Genomic DNA, 15,216 nt, shown 5'->3' on the forward strand with positions numbered 1-15,216 from the left:
CAACTCCCAGGTCCCGACTTAAACCTTCAAGATGACTCACGAGAGCGTTTGGTACAGCCGCCCCCGCAAGTAAGTCGAACCTCTCCGCACACAGATATCTCGAAAAAGAGCGATAAGACTGACTGACATTCTCTTCGCTCGACAGGTACGGCAAGGGCTCCCGCGAATGGTGTGTTCACCCCGATAAATTTCCCCGATGAAAAGATTCAGTCAATACCGAGAATTGATGCTGGAGGAGTGCTGGATGAAATCGACCGATAATACGAACAGAATTGCTAATATTTGTGCGCCTTCAGTCGTGTCTGCTCTCACCGCGCCGGTCTGATCCGCAAGTACGGCGTAAGACAACCCGAATCCTGGAACCATTGCAATTTGCAACATACAAAAAATGGAACAAAAATGGCTAATACGAAACAGATGAACATCTGCCGTCAGTGCTTCCGTGAGAAGTCCACCGACATCGGTTTCACCAAGGTTCGTTTCACTCTCGACAATTCAATCCAATCCAGTCCAGCCCAATCCGTCTCCGTCCACACTTTCATCTACATCCGACTCCAAAATCAAAATCAAGATTAAAATCAAGACCCACGACAACCGCCACAGCCCACCAAACTCACGCACACACACTCTCTTCAAGAACCCCAAACTAACCACACACCCAACAGTACCGCTAAGCGACTACAAACCATGTCCATTTCTGACTCCCCTTTCGAACCGTTCGCATCCACGAAACCCATCTACGCACCAGCTCGCTTACGGTAGCGTCCAGTGGAGGAATGTTCTAGACGAGCTCGAAAATGGCGTCTTTGATGTTTTTGTGAATGGAGGATCCGGCACCGCATTGCGTGTCGGTTGCTTTCGGGTTGTGAATCAAAATAAAAATTCTGGCTCGAGGGGAGGATTGGGGGTTGCGTGGAGAGTCTTGAAAAACGAGGATATCTTGTTATTTCCCGAATCCTGGTTTTTTCTTATCAATTTCAATGACGGAATTTTTCTCTGGGTTTCGCTGTTCTCTGCTCTGCCTACTTTTGCCCGCTCTAGATGGGTTGGCGTGCTCGGGCCTCGCTTCTGTCTGAGGTATGGGTTGTAGCTTTGATGCCTTGGAATGGTGTTCTAGAGACAGAGCATTCGCCTGTGTATCTGCCGTAGGACTGTCTGCATTGAGGGGACCTCCAGGCTCTTATGTGTAGCCTTTTTTTATCCCCGTACTACGTGAGCCTAGGCCCCGGTCTAGCAGCCTTATCAGCTGTGGGAAGTTTACACTATTTAGTAGACTTGAAGAAACACGAGGAACAAAGCATCAAATTTTAAAGGTCATCGCAAGTTTTAACATACACGCCAAGCAAAGCAAAATCCCCGTGACAATGCTCGACCGGGGTTCATTCTATTTGTGATTCTGCAGTTTGTAAAGATCTGCCAATTCAAAGATTCACCAGCCGTCTATCGCTTTTTATCATCGCCACGGAGAGAGCGAAGGCTGTAGAACAGGAGGTAGGCGTCCTGGCGAAGCACGTCTGCGACGCTAGCGTTAAGGACTTTGTTGTCGTCCATAAGCACCCACTAGAACAGCTCGTTAGCATGGACAGACGAAACAGACTGCATGGGACGAAACGAACCTTGTCATTGCCAATGCGGGTGTATGCAAAGTAGTGGCCGGTGTCCATGGTACCGTTGTGGACAATTACGGTAGATAGATCGTACATGTACTCGGACATGTCGACCGGGGGGTTGTCTTTCTTGACGGTGTAGGGTAGCATATTTAGGGTCAGCGGGAAATCAATGTGGCCGTCCATTTTCTCGGAAGACGAGGACGTATGTTCATAGCGCTATCGAAATGTCAGAACGGTTGTCACTGGCGACCAGATACTTGAACAAACCTTCAATTGCATGCAAAGGACAACGGGGAGCTTGCGAATCTGGAGACGTTTCGAGGCCCGCTGGGGAGTATTACCGCATTTCTCGCAGTGGTAAGCGGCATCAGCGTGAAGATCTTCAGAGGCAGTGAAGCTGTCCAGGCAACCGAGCAAGGTTCCGGTAGTAGAAGAAGTGGAGCGACCGAGCTTGCGCTTCTTATTCTGAAGCTGGACATCAAGACTCAGATCAGCCATAGGGTCGTAAGTGTGTGTCGTTTGGCCGCATTTGTGGCACTTGACGCTGCTTCGCAGTTCGCCATAAAACACCTGGTGAAAGAAGCAGTTGCACTTCTTGTCGTAGCTCTCCGTGTGTCCCGGAGTGCATGAGTGGAGTCCATTCACGAGGAACTGGAAATACTCGTGGGCATCTTGCTGGCGATACCCAGACATGTCCTGTGAACATTGTTAGCCAGCTGTGTGATTTGCTGATCCGGTTGACATACCGCTGAAATCTGCCAGCCGTTGTACAAAAGGGTAGCAGCGGACACAGCCTCGTTTCGCTCGCCGCTGTTGAATTCCATGAAGACCTCGGCGGTTGCACATGCCAGACATTTGTCCTCTTGGCATGTGTGGACATCGTGGCCACCGGCGAGAAAGTATGCATTCAAGCTAGGATCGTGGAGGAATGCCTGTACAATGACGGCTTGGTAACACGTTTGCCCCATGTTCCATACACCACGAGCGCCGCGCTTGGCGCATGGGTTCTTATAGGCGTTGTTTTTGACATAGACTTCTGAGGCTGAGTCCTCGGCCCAGATAGATCGGCCGTCTATGAGAAGTCAGTGGACGCTCACGAGCCACAAGAGATGTTAAGTTGAATTGTATAATGCCTGTGACTTACCACGTGTTTGGAATTTCCCGGTTGGTCCGCGGAGTCTTTCCAAGCCATGATCATAAATGAAATCACCGCATTTCTGACAGTGGACAAAGCGGGTGCGAGATTCAATGTCTGAATGTGGGTGTTAGCACAAGAGTGCTTTGTCAAGTTGAAACCATTGGCTTACAAAATACATGGCCAGTCTCTGCAGTATGTGCCTGTCGTTCAATATCCAGGCATACTTCTGAGCAGCTTAGGCAATGAAACTTTGGCTTTAAAGACTCGACGGTTCGAAGTCCGGTGGTCTGCACGGCCACAGCCTCCGGTTTTGAGTAAGGAGCCAGCAAGGTGTCTTTCTTACGGAATTCTACCTTGAACTGGCCAGCAGTTTTCTCGTCCTTAGAGAGAAGTGCCGCAAGATGTTCTAGTGGGGGGTCAGCGGGGCAAAGAGAATTAGTACATAAATCGAATCGAAACTCACCGCAGCCGAACGCTGCTTCCGACAGCAGGTTCACGGAATCGAGGGATGCCATAGGGTACGACATGAGGTTGGGATGAAATAAGGAAGTAATGGGGAGAGGGGATTAAAGAGTCAAACTTAGGAATATAAAGGTTGAGGTTGATCAAACAGACACAATGCAACGTTATGATGCAGAAAATAGAACGTTAATAGAAGTTCCAGCCGTCTATCCACGTAGAGAGAAAGAAAAAAGAAGAGGATGTTCAAGACGTAATGCTCAAGGAGAAAAGGCTGGATAAGAAGGAAGCAGGTTCAGCCTCAAGGACTCCCCCTGAATAGGGCCAGCATTGCACTTCAAAATATATCAGATATATAAGCAATGCAGAATCGATCAATGGGTCATCAATCAATACTCACAGAAAGCAAAAAAATCAGGGACGTGAGTAGGAGCTATACCCGTGAATGGACAAAGGGTTGGCAGCAATAGGATCTCCTATTTCCTCTTATCCTAACTTCTGGATCAACACTTTTATTCCAAAGAACATAAATATAATCGTCTATTGAAAGAAAGAGTGGTTTGAGTTGCTTCAATTGTCGTCGGGTGAGGTTTGCCATCGGGCGGTGGTTTTTCGCGCCCTGAGATCCGATTTACCGCCGGATAAGAGATCGGATCATTTCTACGGAGATTTGAATATACTCAGTGTCGTGTAGATGTACTTCCAAGCCTATAATATTCGATTTCTATAATATACAATCGCTTTAAATAAGCAAATATGCCTTAGTTTCATTTCCAATATAGGGGAATCATAACGTTGCTCATATTCAGTGTGGGCAGAAAACATCCTGGGAGGCCCAGATATTAGATATAGCAGAGCCTCAGTGGGGATTTTGATCTCAACATGAGACAACTCAGTGGTCAGTGCTAAATACACTATATTGGGTCATTCTAGGTACTTCTGACCTAGACAGAACTTAATCTCTATTGCATCTTTACCGCATTCCGATTCCTCGGCCTCGGGGTAGTCCACTTCCACGCGCACCACGAGTAGTACCTCGTGTAGTGTACCGACTAGTCGCTGCACCACGGGCAGTGCCTCGCGAGGATGCTCGTGACCCTGTAGCATACCTGGAAGTGGGTTTCGCAGTGCTCGGAGGGTTCTCCACAAACGTTGTGTCCGTAGTCCTGTGCAAAAACATATTAGGTTCAGACGTTTGAGACCGTCGTTTGCTGTAGACTCACATAAATGTCATCTCGCCATCATCAGTCGGTCGCGTTTGTTCTGGTTCCACCTCTGGACACCTAGTCAGCGAACTATTGCAAATATGGGCAGGTCTCTACATACCCTTCTGGTCTTCCTCGTCCTGCTTCGCTTTCCTAAAGGAGTCACCAATTGGAGCCTGACCGAATCAGCAATATCCAGAAGCCATAGTGCGCAACGCGTAGCGGTCCATACCTCTGGAAAATCAATACAGAAGGCATTCATATTCAATCCATAGAGGAAACTAGCGAAGCTCTCGCTGAAGCGCGTCAGGCTCTCGTGCATCAACTGCAAGTGCATGAAGTTGGCTTCGAGGTCGGCCATGGAGTCCGCTAGCTCCGCGAACTGGGGTTCCAACGCATTGATGGCGGGTTGTGTGTATCCTGAATTGCTGATGCTGTGTCCATAGCCGTGGGCTTCCCGAAATGATGAGCGCGAGCTTGGGCGGAGGGGTGTCGTTGGCCTAGAGGAGGGCCTTGGGCGCGAGGAGGACCGAGAGGCATCCATCTTTAAGTGGTTTATTTCTCGCAGGGGCGAGATCGGCGGCCAGAGGGCTGTCAAGTTCGCAATGGAAAGACGAGATTGTCGGAGTTGAGTGGGTTCCAATATTGCACTGGTTTGTTGATCCGTCAGGAAAGCGACTGTCACGCGACGTACAATGAGAGATTCAACGAGCAGGATAACACAGAGTAATAGAGTTCTGTGTTCGATGTTCGATGTAGTAGATATCTCAATCTCAATCTCAATCTCAATCTCGATCGGTGAAATTCGTAAATTACTATTTAGGCGATGATCTTCCCCGCATCGTCATATCCTTGATTCTGCCTGTCCAATATTTTCTCTGTCTTCTTTTTTTTACCCCCTTTCTCTCTCTTGTATACGTGTTGTAAAGACATCTCACTCATAACAACCCAATCATATTGCATATGCGTGCAATTCTACGCCGTCTTTACCCTTCGGTCAAATTTCCCGTCGCCCGGTATCCTGTCGCGCGACCATTCTCCACAGAACCAAGACAAGCCTCGTCTTTTTGGACCATCACCATCACACTCGCCGTCGTTGGAGGAGGCGCCTGGTTACAAGATAAATACTTCAACTCCAAACTCCCATCGGAAGTCGTATCGCAACGACCATCGCAACAATCCTTCCTCGGAGTGATCGATACCCTAGCAACGATGCCTGCCGAACCCGCCCCCGGAACAGTCGGGAACCTCACCCCGGAACAAGAAGTCAAGCTGAAAGAATTCTGGGTCTTAGCGCTGAAAGTCTTCGGGCTTACACTGGAAGAACTCGAAGCCCCCGCCCAACCCGCCGCCGATGCCGCCACGCCTGCACAATCCCAGGATAAGAAGAAGGCCAAGGGCCGGTGGTCACTGTTCAGCCGTGCCGATGACGAGGGCGCAAACGGCTCTTCGCCCACCAGCGTAGTCGCAAGTGCATCCGCGAGCGCCGAAGGCGACGACAAGTACGGCCAGTCGAAAGAATACAAGCAAGCGCTGGAAGACATGGAGCCGGAGGAGATCCGGCGCGCGTTCTGGAGTATGGTAAAGGGCGACAATCCGGACTCACTGCTGCTGAGGTTCCTGCGCGCACGCAAGTGGGACACCAAGAAGGCGCTTGTGATGTTGATTTCGACAATGCGCTGGCGACTGCAGGAGATGCACGTTGACGATGATATCATGGTTAACGGCGAGGCGCTGGCGATTAAGCAGTCGCAGGGCTCGGATGCCAAGGAGAAAAAGAAAGGCGAGGATTTCTTGACGCAGATGCGGCTAGGGAAGAGTTTCTTGCATGGTGTTGATCGGGCGGGTCGGCCGATTTGTGTGGTCAGGGTGCGCTTGCATAAGGCTGGTGATCAGGATAATGAGGGGTTGGAGCGCTTTACTGTTTATACGATTGAGACTGCGCGGTTGTTGCTCGCTCCGCCCGTTGAGACTGCTGTGAGTGCTTTGGTGGATTGGTTGTGTTGCAGGCTGACTCGTCTAGACTATTGTCTTTGATATGACTGACTTTGGTATGGCTAACATGGTAAGTCTCCTATATTTCTGGCTTTGGGCCATCATTTACTGATATCTGTCAGGACTACGCCCCCGTGAAGTTCATGATCAAATGCTTCGAGGCCAACTACCCCGAGTCCCTCGGAACAGTGCTGATCCACAAAGCCCCATGGCTATTCTCCAGTGCGCACCCTTCCCTCCACAATGCCGAACATGTTCTAATCATTAACAGGTATTTGGAACATCATCAAGGGCTGGCTCGACCCTGTCGTCGCCGCAAAGGTCCACTTCACCAAAAACCGCCAGGACCTCGAAAAGTTCATACACCCCAGCCAGATCATGAAGGAGTTGGAAGGCGACGAAGACTGGGAGTACAAATATGTCGAAGTGGGCGAGAACGAGAACCCCAAGATGGCCGATACGGAAACCCGGGACACCCTCATGGCTGAGCGCCAGCAGCTTGCCAAGGAGATCCAGGATATCACCGTTGAGTGGATTCGTGCCAGCTTCAAGAAGGAGGCCGATGCGGCCTCTACTGCTGGGGAGAAGCGCGCGGAGCTTATTGAGAAGCTGCGCAGCCAGTACTGGGTTATTGACCCGTATGTTCGGGCTCGCTCTCTCTATGACCGACTCAATATTGTCCAGGGTGGTGGCAAAATTGACTTCTACCCCGGTTCTGAGAAGAAGTAGATGTGGTAAACTGGTTGAGTGCTTTTAGGTTCTGGATCTGGTAGATATAGAGTCCGTTGCATTTCAGCATATGCAGGATTTGTTTGACTAATTAGAGAATATACAACGATTGGGTTTACGACTATCTTAGATCTTTTGGGGGAGATTTTCGACTACACACTGTCGGGGTGACATCCGCATTGGGTATATCAAGTAGATCGAGTTTCGAGATTATCGAATTTCTACTAAAGAATCATAGTTGACTCGTTTACATCTTCGACTTGATTTCTTCGAAGAGAGCCTTGAGCTTATCCATATCTGTAGCCTGCGTAGGCCAGCCAATGCTCATACCCTCCTGCTCGTTGGGCTTGGGGATCTAGTATGTGTCAGTATATCCGACATCAGTGCTAACGTGGGTGGGAGTATAAAATCGGAAAATAGTAAACATACCATGTGGAAGTGAACCTAAATCCATTTACTTAGCAACAATGAACACAATCCAAGCATTATCGAGCAGAAACTCACATGGTCAACAACCTGGTGCGCAATGCGTCCGTTGTTCTGCAGGATGTTAAAATCCTCGGCTCCACTAGCCTTAGCAATCTTCTTCGCGACAGGCTAATAGCAAAATGATTAGCTTTCTTCCGCCAAGTCAAACACAGGGACCTTGTGGTCCAGTCCAGGGACCCTGGTGGACATGCAACACTTTCGATCAAAGATTGGAAGTATAAAACCATCTTCCCTCTTCAACCTTCATCTTCACCCGCGGTGTGATCTCGTTCACTTACCAGAATCTCGAGCAGATCCTCATCGGGGATATCAGTCAGCTTTGCACCGTGGTACTTGGGGATCACGAGCTGTACACGGTCAGTTCAATTGGTTGCAGTTATCCCATCTCAACTATTTGCAGCAAAGCCCGGCATAGGAATTGAGTCCGTGTATACGAAGCGGTCTTGATTACAGACGCGGGTGTTGGGGTGCGGAGAAGAGGAAAATGAACGTGGGGTTGCGCACCGCATGACCGCGGCTGAGCGGCTGGATATCAAGGAAGGCGAAGACCTTGTCGCTCTCGAAGAGCTTGAAGGAAGGAATATCACCTATAGACAAGGTGGGATGTCAGTACATATGACGTCTCGCCTCGCGTTAAGAACAAGTAGAACAGGTAGGATATCCGTAGCGATATATAATAGACGTACCTTTGATAATCTTGCAGAAGATACAGGAAGCAGAAGACATAGTGCTGTTAATTTAATCGACGTGAAATGAATTGGAGCCAAGTGGAGGTGAAGATCAAGCTGAAGTCATCAACAATGAACCTTGGAATATGCGGGGTCAATAAAATAAAGTCGACGGGTTGCGGATTCGAACGCGGATTGCCCAAGGCTAAAAATTGCCTATTTCGGAAAAGAGGTGTATATAGAACTAATTGTTGAGTGTCACCCGAGGAGTGGGACAAGCTAGTTCAGAACCCATTTCTTGCCTTTTACCAGAGATGGCCGTGGTTTGCCCACCAAACTCCTCTTATAAAATCTTTGGACCAACACCGCGACACAGCCGTCGTTTGTTTTTTGTTTTATCTTGGCTTGACATAATTGATGAGGTGTAGAATAATTTCAGCTTTCTTTTTATTTTTTGAATATTGCGCTTAGGTGTAGGTTTTTGGTCTGTTGAAGTGTAGATGTGCGTGTGGATAATCCTAAAAGGGACGTGGTTATATTGCCATTTGTGCATTGGTATATTTGCCTTGATGTATACCTACTTCCTCCCGAGTTTTTCTTTGATAATAACAGCATTTCCAGGCGATTTGGCCAAAGTGGTCTTGGTCTAAGGCGAATGACTAGAACGCCCTTAACTCGGCGGGTCTGAATCGAATTCTCTTCGGAGGCGCATTCGACTCTTGCAGCCGCCGTATACACTCGTTTTCTTTGCATATCATATATTTGACTCGATAAAATTTATCAGTTCTATTTCTTTCATTAGATTGTTGAAAGAAGCACTCTAAGCCATTAAAGGTAAGTAGGTATATATGCGTGTTAATGGTACCAGGTGAGATGTGGCATATACTCCTACTTGGATTTCACCGCTACATTCAGCACTCGGGGTCATATTCAATAGCTGGATCGAGTTCAATAAAGGCATAGGATATTCTAGACCTAATTGGAAAAGTTAGGCGAATGCTCGGTAGATCTTTATCATGCCGTGGCTATTGTATCCGGCTCAACTTCAGGGCTGCTATTTATCTGTCGACTACCTCCAAAAATGAATAGATATCGAATGGCGTTATAGATATTTGTATGGCTATCATTTGCTGTTATTTGTGGACATGGGAGTCTTTAGATGTAGCCATTTCTATGGCCTTGACCTTTGATTCTATATGAAGCACTCCGTACTCTGTGTGTAACCGCACAGCTAGGCTATACCAATCATTTTAGGGCAACAATTGCCTAGGAAAATGCTGATTTCAGCTTTCATCCATTAGGAATATCCCCTGATTATTCTCATATCTGGAAAGAAAAGTGTGGCTGATACAAACACGACTAATTACTACATGCCTGACATAACTCACAAGAGCAGAGTAAAGACTGGGGGAGGAACATCCAATCACAGGCCGTGTGTTGTCAGATTGTAACGACAATTTCACCCTGTTGGGGCTGCAACAAGAAGCAGGACTGATATTTTGAAACTAAGAATAAATTCCAAACCAATTTGTCGTCCAAACAATATCAACTCACTCAAATCGAAACAAACCAAGCAGCAGAAGCAAAAAGTGGTGTCCAAGTGGTACCGACCGAAACAGGACTAGCGCATTAGTCCCGTGCGGTTCTTCCGACTTGACTGCGAAAGCCCATCGCACATCACTACGCCCTTGGCACCACTCCGCTCCAATTAGCTGGTCTCGAGAGATATACTCAGCCAGAGACCATGCAGAAGGCCCGCACTATCAACTCTGCCCTGGGGGCGCGACCCTTTTCCGCCCCGCGGGTGCAACTTCAGTTCCAGCGCAACCTCCAGGATGTGGCCATCACCCGCACTGGCAAGCCCCTCTTGAAGATCCAGGGTGGTCGGTAAGTGATCAATTGTGCTGTCAGAGGCTGTGGTGTTTTCATTTGCTAATGCCAGCTTCTAGTTCTTCGCTTGGAGGTAGCTAGGCCTTCCCATTTTGATCCGCGGTCCCGAATGCTCACACGATTATAGGTCACACCGCGACGGTCTTTGGTGCTACTGGTTTCCTTGGTCGCTACATTGTCAACAAGCTTGGTAGGTTGAGGGTCTGCAATGCTGGAATAGGATCATGGACTAATGGCCCCCAGCTCGCCAGGGATGCACTGTTGTCATTCCCTACCGTGAGGAGATGGCTAAGAGACACTTGAAGGTCACTGGTGACCTTGGACGTATTGTTTTCATGGTATGAATCTTGCAGAATTTCAAATCTGGAGAGTTGGGTGTCTAACCCTAGTATAGGAATACGACCTGCGCAACACCCAGTCCATCGAGGAGAGCGTTCGTCACTCCGATGTTGTCTACAACCTTGTCGGTCGTCAATATCCCACCAAGTGAGTTGCCGTATGTGGTGTTTATGTGGTGGAAAGTCATTGACGATCCCAGGAACTTCACTTACGAGGATGTCCACGTTGATGGTATCGAACGCATCGCCGACGCTGTTGCCAAGTACGATGTCGACCGTTTCATTCACGTTTCCTCCTACAACGCCCGCCGTGACTCGCCTTCCGAGTACTTTGCCACCAAGGTCAGTGAATTCAGTGGGGATATACACAAGCGGAGTACTAATAATCTATAGGCATGGGGTGAGGAGATCGTCCGCAAGATCTACCCCGAGACAACAATTGTGCGTCCCGCGCCGATGTTCGGTTTCGAGGACAACCTTCTTCACAAGCTGGCTAAGGTTGGCAATGTTTTCACTGCCAACCACATGCAGGAGCGCTACTGGCCTGTTCACGTAAGTGGCCATGAAAATGCATGAGTGTACTTAACCTGACCCAACCAGGCCATTGATGTCGGTACCGCGCTCGAGCGCATGCTGCACGACGACAGCACCGCCGGTCAAACTTACGAGCTTTACGGCCCCAAGAACTACTCCACCGCCGAGATTGCTGAGTTGGTCGACCGCGAAATCATCAAGAAGCGCCGCCATATCAACGTCCCCAAGGCCCTCCTCAAGCCATTCGCCCACTACATCAACAAGTACCTGTGGTGGCACACCCTGTCGGCCGACGAGGTCGAGCGCGAGTTCATCGACCAGGTGATCGACCCCGAAGCCAAGACCTTCAAGGACCTGGGTATGGAGGAGACTGCCGATCTGGCCAACCTGACCTTCCACTACCTGCAGGGCTACCGCAGTGCCTCTTACTACGATCTGCCTCCTTCCACGGAGCGCGAGCGCCAGGAGGACAAGCGATACCTGCACGTTCTGGATGATCAGTAGTTTGTGTTTTTAATGTGTAAATAAGCCTGACTAGACTCAATTGATTTCCTTGTGTTGGAGAAGTGAAACAGAGAACAACTATCATCTTATAAGCACATTAGCCGATTAGCCTATAAACCCATAGACTCGTCATATTTCTCAAAGTAGAAAACCCCAATATCAAAAACTCAATCTTCGGCTCCCCGCCCCCGCGATAGATCGATCTCCCCATTTGATACCGATTGAAACCTCCAAAGTCACCAACCACCAAAATGAACCCAATCCTCCTCCTAAAAACCAAATCCTCCCCTCAAGATGGCTACGAAGAATTCTTCTCCGAAAACAACTACACGCCCACCTTCGTCCCCGTCCTAGAACACCGCTTCCACAAACAAAACCTCTCCAAAGTCCGCGACCTATTCAACGCCGGCGCATTCACAACAAGCAATGCATCCAATGCGAACACTAATCCCACAAAGAAATATGGTGGCTTAATCTTCACCAGCCAGCGCGCCGTAGAAGGCTTCGCGCAAATGATAGAAGAAGACGGTTCGCTCCACACCTCTCCCACATCAAAGCGCCAAGCACAAGCAGCTAACAAACCAACCCCAGGAATTGCCGTTCCCTCAACACCGCTAACGCTGTACACCGTCGGGCCAGCGACAGCGCGCACGCTCGCCGCGCTGGTCGAGAAACACCTTCCAGGCGCGCGCATCTACGGCGCGGAGAGCGGGACGGGCGAGAACCTCGCGCATCTGATCCTCGAGCACTATAACGGACTACATGGCGGTGACTATGGTAGTAAGCCTGCGCTGCTGTTTCTTGTTGGGGAGGTGCGGCGCGATGTCATTCCGCGGACTTTGATGGATAGCGGGCTTGGGCAGGCGAGGATTGAGGTTGAGGAAGTTGTTGTTTATGAGACTGGGGTTATGGGGGGTTTTGAAGGGGAGTTTGGGGAATTGATGAGGGTTTATAACGGGGAAGAGGATGAGGGAGAGGATGGGGGAGGGGTGGTTTGGGTTGTTGTTTTTTCGCCGACGGGGTGTGAGGCTATGTTGAGGGTCCTTGGGTTTGGGCCTTTTGCTTCGGGGGATGGGGCTCGAATTAGGACGGGGAATGGGAATGGGAGGGTATTCGTTGCTACTATTGGGCCTACGACGAGGGACTTTTTGCGGCAGGAGTTTGGGTTCGAGCCGCATGTTTGTGCGGCTAAGCCTACTCCTCAGGGTATTTTGGAGGGAATTCAAGGGTTTGTGGGGGTTTGAGGTGCGATGTTCCAATGCATCCACTGGTCTGTGTAGGTGTGTATATAGAGTAGATCTACACAGATATGAAATTCGAGGTAGGAGTTACATGTATACAGGCTGGAGTTGGTACTTCTCATAATAACATTTCGAGTTGCCGTGCTATCTCTAACATGTATCGATCACATCACGCTGTCAAGCCAAGTTGTGTGCAGAATAGAATCAAACATTTCTCCAGTAGCTCAAGTGAAATACCCAGTCGGATTTACCGCATGATTTCCTCGTAGATAAAGACTAGAATCAGTTAGTAAGTGGTTGTATTGTTCCAGAATAGAAACAAAACTCACGCTTCAATTGCTCCTTACTCAGGGCATCCTTGTTTTTGTCGAAATCGAAGAATCCTTCCGGGATTGGTGGTGCAGTAGGCTCATCTTCCGGATCGTGGTAGGGCTCGAGGTACGGGTGGCGCAGGGCGTCTTCGACAGAGATACGCTTGGCGGGGTTGAAAGCGAGCAGCTTTTCAAGCAGGTCCAAGGCCGCTTCTGTGCTCTTGGGGAAGAGTGCGCGGAAAGGAATCTTCTTCTTAAAGGGGAGGGAACGGATGTATTCGCGAGCACGGCGGGATTTGATGCCGTAGTAATCTTCCATTGTGGGTGTACCAAGGACATCCAGGATAAGGGTCAACTGATGGTGATCTGCGCGTGTTAGCCTTTACGACATTTAAAGAGAGGGGAATCTTACAATCCTTTCCAGGGAAGAGGGGTTTCCCGCTCAACATCTCGGCCAATATACAGCCGACACTCCACACGTCAATGGCCTTGGTGTATTCTTTGAATGTCAACATAATCTCCGGTGCGCGGTACCAACGTGTGGCCACATATTCTGTCATGAAACCGGAGTTATCGTCCGTTGAGGCGGCCGAACGGGCCAGACCGAAGTCGCAGACTTTCAGGTCGCAGTTGGCGTTGAGAAGAAGATTCGAGGGCTTCAAGTCTCGGTGGAGGACATTGGCTGAGTGCATCGCCTTTAGGGCGCGCAGGGTTTGGTAAATAAAGTATTGGCAGTGGTCATCTGAGAGGTCTTGCGTGCGAATGACTCGGTGCATGTCGGTTTCCATCAACTCCTGTGGATTGTCAGTAACCCATATTTCATATATGCACCTCTTCTCTGAACTGCACGTACTTGAATCAGGTAAACTTCAGTGAAGGTTTCGTAGTTGCGGGGTCGTTGAATGTCGAGGATGGAGATAATGTTTTCGTGGTTAAAGTATCGGAGCAACTTCATCTCACGCAGTGTTCGCAGACAGAACATGGAATGGTCGAATGGGGTGATCTTTTTGATGGCAACCTTCTGACCGGAGGGCTTGTGGATGGCAGAGCTATATGTTATTAGATGAGTCGCGAGAGTCTCAAGCTCGTATAACTTACCAAACGACACCGTAGGCGCCCTCACCAATAACATCTTGAATTTCATATTGATCGGAAACATTGAAGGAAATCTTCCGGGATCCTCCCACGGGGGGACCTTGTTGTCCCATGATGCTTAGCTTGCTAGTCTTAGCTCTAAGAGCTTTAGCCTTTCGGCGATAGTCAGCTTTCAAGATTCGAAGGAAGAGGAGAAAGAAAGATCGAAAGCAATCCATGGCGAGAAAAGGGAAAACAGCGAAACTGGTAATGAAATAACACGGGAATAGACGGGAACGGCGGACAATTTGGCAATTCACACAGATCCAGGGCAAGAAGAGCAAAAGCACATGAGGTCAAAAGCTCAAAACCTCGAGCAGTTCGACCGCAAATACCAGCGCAAATGGAAACGTATCGACCATGCAGGGAGACCGGGTAAGAAAGCTTACTTTCGTTTGCGCTGCAAGCGAATTGGATTTTCGGGAAGATATCCAAACTCTCGAGTTTGGCTTTGGGAGGAAAGACTTTCAGAGGAAAGGTGTAGAAAAAGGTCGCACGAAGCTTCAGGTGGGGGGGGGGAATATGACAGGTACGGCGTCCAGACCCAAGAGACCGGTGTGGGGTGTGAAGCTCACGGGATTATGTTGCTGTGTCAGGTCGGGATCGTGTCAACTGAGTTCGGAGTCTAAGAACGTGGTATGTTAGTGGGATTGAAGTTGACGATGCGATTGCATGGAAGAGAGCCAAGGCGCCCGAAGCGGGGTCATCCCCTGACGCGGATCATATCGGACTAGTATAACTAGTACACACCTCTCTGATTTTTCTTTTGGAAATTGTAGAACAGTCAAGAGGAGAGGGAAAAGAAGAGAGGTGAATCTGGAGAAACAGCGGGACTCTTACGGGCCGTATAAGGTGGGGCAGAGCAGCTTTGAGGCTGCTCCGGCAATTTCGTAAAGGTGAAACAAAGTGATTCAGAGGAAAGACTTTGAGAATTAGAATGAAATAATAGGTTTCATCAGTTTCGAATGATA

General features: G+C 49.1%; 8 protein-coding genes across 8 annotated transcripts; 4 read left to right on the forward strand and 4 right to left on the reverse strand.

The window, feature by feature from the left end:
• Nucleotides 1-18: 18 nt before the first annotated feature.
• Nucleotides 19-576, forward strand: N7529_003640 (40S ribosomal protein uS14; the record flags this gene model as incomplete). Its single annotated transcript, XM_057239167.1, has 3 exons — nucleotides 19-69; nucleotides 297-339; nucleotides 418-576. Exons 1-3 carry the CDS (start codon nucleotides 32-34, stop codon nucleotides 574-576), a joined length of 240 nt encoding a protein of 79 aa, XP_057098462.1. The 5' UTR covers nucleotides 19-31.
• Nucleotides 577-1,440: 864 nt separating this feature from the next.
• N7529_003641 (uncharacterized protein) lies at nucleotides 1,441-3,275 on the reverse strand (the record flags this gene model as incomplete). The annotated part of the gene is made up of 7 exons (XM_057239168.1): nucleotides 1,441-1,560; nucleotides 1,617-1,826; nucleotides 1,878-2,306; nucleotides 2,357-2,682; nucleotides 2,755-2,862; nucleotides 2,918-3,154; nucleotides 3,212-3,275. 7 exons carry the CDS (start codon nucleotides 3,273-3,275, stop codon nucleotides 1,441-1,443), a joined length of 1,494 nt encoding a protein of 497 aa, XP_057098463.1.
• Nucleotides 3,276-4,180: 905 nt separating this feature from the next.
• Nucleotides 4,181-4,956, reverse strand: N7529_003642 (DASH complex subunit DAM1; the record flags this gene model as incomplete). The annotated part of the gene is made up of 4 exons (XM_057239169.1): nucleotides 4,181-4,373; nucleotides 4,431-4,482; nucleotides 4,534-4,588; nucleotides 4,645-4,956. 4 exons carry the CDS (start codon nucleotides 4,954-4,956, stop codon nucleotides 4,181-4,183), a joined length of 612 nt encoding a protein of 203 aa, XP_057098464.1.
• Nucleotides 4,957-5,375: 419 nt separating this feature from the next.
• N7529_003643 (CRAL-TRIO domain-containing protein) lies at nucleotides 5,376-7,136 on the forward strand (the record flags this gene model as incomplete). The annotated part of the gene is made up of 4 exons (XM_057239170.1): nucleotides 5,376-6,389; nucleotides 6,436-6,477; nucleotides 6,530-6,629; nucleotides 6,679-7,136. 4 exons carry the CDS (start codon nucleotides 5,376-5,378, stop codon nucleotides 7,134-7,136), a joined length of 1,614 nt encoding a protein of 537 aa, XP_057098465.1.
• Nucleotides 7,137-7,383: 247 nt separating this feature from the next.
• On the reverse strand, nucleotides 7,384-8,354 carry N7529_003644 (HIT family protein; the record flags this gene model as incomplete). Its single annotated transcript, XM_057239171.1, has 6 exons — nucleotides 7,384-7,491; nucleotides 7,566-7,580; nucleotides 7,641-7,733; nucleotides 7,904-7,972; nucleotides 8,130-8,212; nucleotides 8,312-8,354. Coding segments are annotated over 6 exons (411 nt in total), but the record flags the coding sequence as incomplete, so codon positions are not given.
• A 1,683-nt stretch (nucleotides 8,355-10,037) lies between these two features.
• On the forward strand, nucleotides 10,038-11,559 carry N7529_003645 (complex I NDUFA9 subunit family protein; the record flags this gene model as incomplete). Its single annotated transcript, XM_057239172.1, has 8 exons — nucleotides 10,038-10,180; nucleotides 10,243-10,256; nucleotides 10,311-10,373; nucleotides 10,427-10,521; nucleotides 10,578-10,669; nucleotides 10,722-10,863; nucleotides 10,915-11,073; nucleotides 11,122-11,559. 8 exons carry the CDS (start codon nucleotides 10,038-10,040, stop codon nucleotides 11,557-11,559), a joined length of 1,146 nt encoding a protein of 381 aa, XP_057098467.1.
• A 251-nt stretch (nucleotides 11,560-11,810) lies between these two features.
• On the forward strand, nucleotides 11,811-12,803 carry N7529_003646 (uroporphyrinogen-III synthase HEM4; the record flags this gene model as incomplete). The annotated part of the gene is made up of 1 exon (XM_057239173.1): nucleotides 11,811-12,803. The coding sequence occupies one exon, from the start codon at nucleotides 11,811-11,813 to the stop codon at nucleotides 12,801-12,803; it is 993 nt and encodes a 330-aa protein (XP_057098468.1).
• A 244-nt stretch (nucleotides 12,804-13,047) lies between these two features.
• N7529_003647 (mitogen-activated protein kinase) lies at nucleotides 13,048-14,319 on the reverse strand (the record flags this gene model as incomplete). Its single annotated transcript, XM_057239174.1, has 5 exons — nucleotides 13,048-13,076; nucleotides 13,130-13,477; nucleotides 13,524-13,905; nucleotides 13,965-14,160; nucleotides 14,210-14,319. The coding sequence occupies 5 exons, from the start codon at nucleotides 14,317-14,319 to the stop codon at nucleotides 13,048-13,050; spliced, it is 1,065 nt and encodes a 354-aa protein (XP_057098469.1).
• Nucleotides 14,320-15,216: the final 897 nt, after the last annotated feature.

Source organism: Penicillium soppii (assembly GCF_028829465.1).
Source record: "Penicillium soppii strain IBT 18220 chromosome Unknown utg000004l, whole genome shotgun sequence".
Taxonomy (NCBI): domain Eukaryota; kingdom Fungi; phylum Ascomycota; class Eurotiomycetes; order Eurotiales; family Aspergillaceae; genus Penicillium; species Penicillium soppii.